A 7,924-nucleotide genomic window follows, 5' to 3' on the forward strand; every position below is an offset into this window, starting at 1 on the left:
GGCGGTACCTCCAGAAGATCTTTTATTGTAGAGGATTGTTTTAGCAATTCTGGGTTTCTTGTTATTCCATATGAAGTTGAGAATTTTTCTTTCCAGGTCTGTAAAGAATTGTGTTATTAATTGGATGGGAATTGCATTGAATCTGTAGATTGCTTTCGGCAAGATGGCCATTTTTACTATGTTAATCCTGCCAAGCCATGAGCATGGGAGATCTTTCCATCTTCTCATATCTTCTTCTAATTCTTTCTTCAGAGACTTGAAATTTTTTTCATACAAGTCTTTGACTTCCTTGGTTAGGGTTACTCCGAGGTACCTTATGTCATTTGTGGCTATTGTGAAGGGTGTTGTTTCCCTAATTTCTTTCTCAGCCCTTTTGTCTTTTGTATACAGGAGGGCTACTGATTTTTTTGAGTTAATTTTGTACCCGGCCACTTTGCTGAAGGTGTTTATCAGCTGTAGGAGTTCCCTGGTAGAGTTTTTGGGGTCACTCACGTATACTATCATATCATCTGCAAATAGTGATAATTTGACTTCTTCCTTTCCAATTTGTAGTCCCTTGATCTCCTTCAACTGTCTTATTGCTCTAGCAAGAACTTCCAGAACTATGTTATATGTGTTCTTGGATTTGGTTTGCAAATATTTTATTGAGTATTTCTGCATCAATTTTCATATGTGAGATTGGTCTGAAGTTCTCTTTCTTTTTGTTTTTTTTTTTTGTTTTTTTTTTTTTTTTTTTTTTTTTTTTTTTTTTTTTTTGCCTTTGTGTGGTTTAGGTATCTAGGTGACTGTGGCCCTTAAAATGAGTTTGGTAATGTTTCTTCTGTTTCTATTTTGTGAAATAGTTTGAAGAGAACTGAAATTAGCTGTTCTTTGAAGGACTGGCAGAATTCTGCATTGAAACCATCTGGTCCTGTTTTTTGTTTGTTTGCTTGCTTTTTGGATGGGAGACTTTTGATGACTGCTTCTATTTCCTTGAGGAATATAGGACTATTTAATTTACTTACCGGACCTTGATTCAAATTAGGTAAATGGAATCTAGCAAGAAATTTGTCCATTTTAATTAAATGTTCAGATTTTGTATCATATGGGCTTTTGAAGAAGAATCCTCATCCATTGCGGGTGGGAATGTAAACTTGCACAACCACTTTAGAACTCAATCTAGTGCTTTCTCAGGAAATTATGAAGAGTGTTACCTCAAGATCCAGCTATTTTATTCCTGGGCTTGTAACAGAAAGATGCTCAACCACAGAACAAGGACATTTACTCAACTATGTTCATTGCAGCTTTGTCCATATTACCAAGAATCTGGAAACAAGCTAAATGTCCTTCAACTGAGGAATGGATACAGAAATTATGGTACATTTACACAATGGAATACTACTCAGCAATTAAAAACAAGGAAATCATGAAATTTGCAGCCAAATGGTGGGAACTAGAAAAGATCATCCTGAGTGAGGTAACCCAGAAGCAGAAAGATGCAAATGGTATCTATTCACTTATACGAATAGATATTAGACATATAATATAGGATTAACATACTAAAAGCTATTGCCGTAAAGAAGCTAAATAAGAAGGAAAGGACCCTAGGAAAAATGTTTAATCCTATTCAGGAGGGCAAACTAGATAGACATCACAAGTAGGAGAAGACAGGGAACAGGACAGCAAGCTACCACAGAGGACCTCTGAAAAACTCCACCCAGCAGAGTATCAAAGCAGATGCTGATACTCCTAGTCAAATTTTTGGCAGAATACTTTTTCGTTTTTTTTTTAAATTATTAATTATTTATTACAATTATTTACTTTGTATTCTGGCTTTGGCCCCCTCCCTTGTTGACCTCCCAATCCCTTCCTCACTCCTTCTCCTCTGTGCCCCTCTGCTATTCCACTGATAGGGGAGGACCTCCTCCTCTTTTATCTGACCCTAGATTATCAGGTCTCATCAGGACTAGCTGCATTGTCTTCCTCTGTGGCCTGGAAAGGCTGCACCCTCAGGGGAAGTTGATCAGAGACCATGTCACTGAGTTCATGCTAGAATCAGGCCCTGCTACCCTTGCTATGGAACACATTTGGAGACTGAGTCTACAACCCAGAATACTTTTTCTTAAGAATTATGCTAAGCCAGAGCATTGTCACTGAGTTCATACTCCTGGGACTTTCACAGAACCTAAAAGTTGAGGAAACACTATTTGTTTTGTTTTTGTTCATCTACCTTACAACTATGGGGGTCAACATGTTATCTGTGGTAACAATTGCATGCAGTCCTATGCTTTTGGCTCCCCTGTGTACTGTACTTCTTTTTGTTGTTCTTATCCTTTCTGGATGCATGCATTTCTTCTATAATAACTCCCAAGGTAATTGTAGACTTCGTGGGACAAAGATGCTCTCCTTTGAATGTTGCATGATACAACTGTTTTCTGTCCACTTTTTAACAAGTGTTAGCCTTGGCTTATGATCACTATGTGCTCATTTGCAAGCCTCTGCACTACTCTTCCATCAAGAATCGGAGGTTCTGTGGCATTCTGGTGGGAGCAGATTGGGTAGCAGGCTTCTTGCATTCTGTAATACAAAGCATATTCACATTGTAGCTGCTGTTCTGTGGATACAACTTTATTGATTATTTTACATGTGACTTGTTCCCAATACTAATGCTTGCCTGCACCAATACACACATTTTGTCATTTTGGTGTTTGCTAACATTGGGTATATCTGCATCATTTTTTTTCCTAATTGCTTGTTTCCTATAGTGTTATCCTGTTCTCTCTGAGAGCCCATAGTTCTGGAAGGCAGCACAAAGCACTCTCCACCTGTGGATCTCACATTACTATCGTGTTTTTGTCCCTTGTCCCATACATTTTAATATATGTACAAAATACCTCTGCATTCTCCTTTTAGAAATGTGTGTTTATATTTGCTGATGTCTTGACACCATTGCTGAAACCTATGGTTTCCATTTTCAGGAATAAGGAAATGAAGCATGCCATCAGGAAAAGGTGGAGGAGATTGTTTAATATTTTTGATTTGCATTAAATTATTTAATTTATAGGGCTGGAGAAATGGCTCACTCTTAATATTTTCGAGAATCATTTAAATTCTTTATATCCTATGGTTTTGAATAGATAAAAAGGAGTATGAATCAGTGCTTATAAAAATAAAGTGCCAAACTGGTTGCTCCCTTTCCGAAAGTCTCTAACTGCCTCTTCAAGCTTTCTATTAGGATGTGGATTCAACGGTCGGTTCTCTTATACTAAACATGCCTTAAAATTCTCTTACAGAGAAGATGAAAGGAAGAAATATCCTGTGACATCTAGAATCTACATTTTCAGTTTTAAGTTATGATTCAAACTAGCAGAGTCTTAAATTTTTTTTGAGTCTTATAATTTAATTCCATTACACGATAGGCTTGTTTGGAAAGATTGCTTCCAATTGCAGGCATACCTGCCTACAGATAGAGGTATTTGTACACAAAAGCAGAAGACTTAGAAGGTTCTCTAAAAGGCTCCACCCAACAGGGGATCAAAGCAGATGCTGAGACTCACAGCCAAACTTTGGGCAGAACTCAAGCAGTCTCATGGAAGAAGAGGGTATGGGGATAGAAAGACCTGGAGGGGCAGGAACCCCACAAGGAGACAAACAAAGCTAAAATATTTGAGCCCAGGTATTCCTGAAGAGACTATACATAGAGAGTACCTAGACCCCTTCCTCAGATGTAGCCATTTGGCAGTCCAGTCTCCATGTTGATTGCCTAGTAAGGGAAGCAGGAGCTGCCTCTGTCATGTACTCGGTTGCCTGCTCTTTTATCACTCGCTGTTGGGCTGTTGGTTATGTGGCCTTACCAGGCCAGAGAGGAAGAGGATCCAGGAATTCCTGATGAGACTTGACAAGCTATGGACAGATGTTAAAAGGGGAGAACTCCCCCTTTCAGTGGATAAGGGGAAGGGGATAGTGTGAAAGAGGAAGGGAGGGAGGGATTGGGAAGAGTTGAGGGAGGGCACTTCACTTGGAATATATAATGAATACATTGTGAAAAATGTTTTTTTGGGATGTGTAAAAATAAATAAATAAATGAAATGGCGAAAAAAGCAGAAGACTTATGAATTCTCAAGATGAATTTTCTTAAGGAGGAGAAAACTTAAAACATTTCCACTAAAATCAGGGACAACTCATAGGTGTCCACTCTCATGACTCATATTCAATGCTTCATGTTTTAGCTAATACAATATGACAGAGATATAAAATGGATATGGCGACAGATGGTTTTTAATTTTTCTTATTATTCAATTTACATCCTTGTGATATCCCCTCCTAGTCCCACCACCCCTCTCTTTCTTTTTCTCCCCCTCTCCTCCTCAGAAAAGGGGAGCTTCCTTTCCAATCTACCCCAGATCCTCAAGTTGCATCAGGACTCAGCATGTCTCCTTCCCCTGGAACCTGGCAAGTCAGTCTCACCAGGAGAAATTGATCAAAATCCTGGCAAGTGATTTCCTGTCCAAGGCAGTCCCTACTTCCCTTAGTAGAGGACCCACATGAAGCCTAAACTGTCCATCTGCTACTTCTGTGTAAGGGGCCCAGACCCAGTTCATGCATGGTTCTTGGTTGATGTTTCAATCTCAGTAAGCCTTTCTGGGCCCTGGTTAGTTGGCTCTGTTGATCTTCTTGTGAAGTTTCTTTCACCTCCAGATCTTTTTCTCTTTCTCTTTTTTTCACTGTTTGGCTGTGAATATCAGCATCTGTTTTCAGGTATAATCCCTCAGAAGACAAGGCTGTCAGGCTACTGTCTGCAAGTTTAGGAGAGTATCCTGTATAGTGTCAAGGGTTGGCATTCTCCCATAGGGTGGGTTATTGAGTAAGCCAAGCATTGGTTAGGTATTCCCTCAATCTCTGCTCTATCTTCATACCTGTACATCTTGTAGGCAAGGTAGCTTTTAAGTTGAAGTTTTTGTAGGTGGGTTGGTGTTCCTTTCTCTCTGCTAGGAAACTAGGCTAGTTAGAGGGTGTTCTCTTCAGTTTCTATGGCCTCTGCTATTAGGAGTCTCTGCTTGAGTCCCCCTCAAATCCTCCCAGGAGCCTACTTTGACTTAGGTCCCCAGCTTGTCACAGATAATCCCTACTCTCAGTTTCTCTTTTCTTTTTTCTCCACAGTCTTTCTGTCTTCTTGCCCTAGCTTTCCCCAGGTCTAATCTCCATCCTCTTAACTCTGTTTCCCCTCTTCTACCTTGCTCCTCTTATTAGCCATCACCTCTGTCTATTCTTGCTCCTCTTTCATGTGAGATTTATGCACCCTCCCTTGGATCTTCTATGGTACTTCTTTGGTTTTGTGCCTCATGGTATGCTTATCCTGGAATATCAGGCTAAATTCCACTTATAAGTGAGTATATACCATGTGTGTCCTTCTTGGTCTGGGTTACCTCACTCAGGATGATCTTTTCTAGTTTCATCCATTTGCATGCAAATTTCATGAATTCTTTGTTTTCAATAGAGGAGTGGTATTCCGCTGTATAAATGTGGCAGTTTAGTTATCCATTCTTTGGTTGAGGGGTACCTAGGTTGTTTCCAGATTCTGGCAATTGTAAGTAAAGCTTCTATGAACATAGTTCATAGAAGTGTATCTGTTGAATTGTCTGTCGTCTTTTGCGTAGATACCCAGGAGAGGTGTAGCTGGATATTGAAGTAAAGCTATTCCCAAATCTGAGAAAGTGCCAGGTTGTTTTCCAAAGTGGTTGTACAAATTTACACTCTTACCAGCAATGGAGGAGTATTCCCCTTTCTCCACACCCTGGCCAGCATGTGCTGCCCTTTGAAATTTTGATCTTAGCCATTTTGACTTGTGTGAGTTGGAATCTCAGAGTCTCTTGATTTGCATTTCCCTGATGAATAAGGATGTTGATCGCTTCTTTAAGCGTTTCTTGGCCATTTGAGATTCCTCTGTCTAGTTCTGTGTCCTATTTGCTTATTGTTTTTTCATTTCTTGAGTTCATGATATATTTTGGATATTAACTCTTTGTCAGATGGAGGATTGATGAAGATCTTTTTCCAATCAGTACACTAATTTTGTTCTATTGGCAGTTTCCTTTTTTTTCCTTTTTAAAATTATTATTATTTATTATAATTTATTCAATTTGTGTCCTGGCAGTCGCCCCCTCCCTCGTCTCCTCCCAATCCCCTTTTCTTACAGAAAGTTTTCAGTTTCAAGAAGAACAATTTGTTAGAATTGCCATTTCTAGGTCTGTAAAGAACTGTGTAGGCTTCCATGTATGTGGACCTATCTGCATTGCCCATGTGGCATGCCTGGGTTGGCTACCCAGAGGCTATTTAAGCTGTGGGCTGGCTTTCCGCAGGGTCCTAGAATTGTTCAAGGTTCCTGAATAAACTGCATTGAAAAAAAAAAAAAGAAAACATTAGAGGAAAGAAAGGATGGTAAATTTAGATTAGGATGCGTTACGCTAAGCAAAAATTAATACTGTAAAATTAAATATTTATTTTGGTAATCTGTGAAACAATAAACATATGTATCATATAAAAAAAAGAGTGCTATTAACAAAAAAAAAGAACTGTGTAGGTATTTTGATGGGGACTGCAATGAATGTGTAGATCTCATTGGGTATGGATGGCAATTTTTATTATGTTAATCCTACTGATCTACAATTATGGGCATCTTTCTATCTTCTGATATCTTCTTCAATTTTAGAGACTTGAAGTTCTTGTCATACAGGGCTTTTATTTGCTTGATCAGAGTTAAACCAAGAAACTTTATATTATTTGTGGCTTTTATGAAGGGTATAGTTTCCCTAATTTCTCTCTCAGCACGTTTGTTGTTTGTATACAGGAGGGCTACTGTTATTGTTTGGTTGGTTTTTGTTGTTTTTTTTTTTTTAATTAATCTTGTATCTAGCCACTCTGTTAAAGCTTTTTATAAGCATTAGGAGTTCTCTGGTGGAATTTTTGGGTTTGCCTACATACACTATCATATCATCTGCAAATAGCAATACTTTGACTTCCTCTCCAATTTGTATCCCCTTGTTCTCTTTTCATTGTCTTATTAGAAGCAGGAAGGCAAAGTTGAGAGAAGTAGATCCTACCCACAGGGCAGCAGTGCTGTTTGGTTGTTTTGGTCTTTGTACCAGCAACTCCCACTGCTGTGAATGACATCCAGTTTCAGCTGGACTACACAGTTTTTCTTGCAGTCAAAACATGAATGTTGGACCCAGCCAACAGCAAATGCCTTGTAGTAACAGCACTGCTGTTGCCAGTAGGGCTCTCAAAACCTTTGTAAATATATTTCATTAAGAGGTCCATATCATTCTTATCCAGAGACTGAACAGGTTTTTCAGTATCATTAGCTTTTAAAGAGATGAGCATCTTCAAGACAATGCTGCCTACCTGGTCCTTCACTGCCTTACTTTTTGTGTTGATAGGGGGATGTTTCAGAGCAGCCTGGAGAGCAGTTATGTTTCCATGCCACAGGCATGAGTCCAACTCACCCTCATCGGGCCTGGCCTGACCATTGCCATAGTCCTCCTTGTCCACAAACTTGATCTCATGATATTTATCTAAGTCTACCTTCCGGAAATAGGACAATGACACCATGTTCTTAGACATCCTGGATCATGACTGGACCTTGGCCTCCCCTCAGCAGTGCCTCTTATGAGGGAGCCTGTGACCATAGTTTTAATAGTCATCTTCACAAGCTCTGCAATCATTTAGGAGACAAGCCTCCAGGCACACATGTAAGGAATTTTCTTGATTAGGCTAACCACTAGGAACATCAATGATGGTTCCTCTTGAATAATTTTATTAATGTGGGAAACTCCATAAGAAATATGGGAGTTATTCTTTTGGCTTGTGTCATGAACTCTGTAAAAATGAGAAAGATAGCAAAGCACAGAAATTCATTGATCTTCTTCCAGATTATGGATACAATGAAACC

The 7,924-nt window shown here is 39.2% G+C and overlaps 1 protein-coding gene and 1 pseudogene across 1 annotated transcript; one reads left to right on the forward strand and one right to left on the reverse strand.

Moving 5' to 3' along the window:
- Positions 1-2,110: 2,110 nt before the first annotated feature.
- Positions 2,111-3,027, forward strand: LOC110543905 (olfactory receptor 4C15-like; annotated as a pseudogene).
- Positions 3,028-7,161: 4,134 nt separating this feature from the next.
- Positions 7,162-7,596, reverse strand: LOC110543564 (actin-related protein 2/3 complex subunit 5-like). Its single transcript, XM_060372151.1, has one exon. It carries the CDS (start codon positions 7,594-7,596, stop codon positions 7,162-7,164), a length of 435 nt encoding a protein of 144 aa, XP_060228134.1.
- Positions 7,597-7,924: the final 328 nt, after the last annotated feature.

The sequence above is a fragment of the Meriones unguiculatus genome, chromosome 18 (assembly GCF_030254825.1).
Source record: "Meriones unguiculatus strain TT.TT164.6M chromosome 18, Bangor_MerUng_6.1, whole genome shotgun sequence".
Lineage (NCBI taxonomy): Eukaryota > Metazoa > Chordata > Mammalia > Rodentia > Muridae > Meriones > Meriones unguiculatus.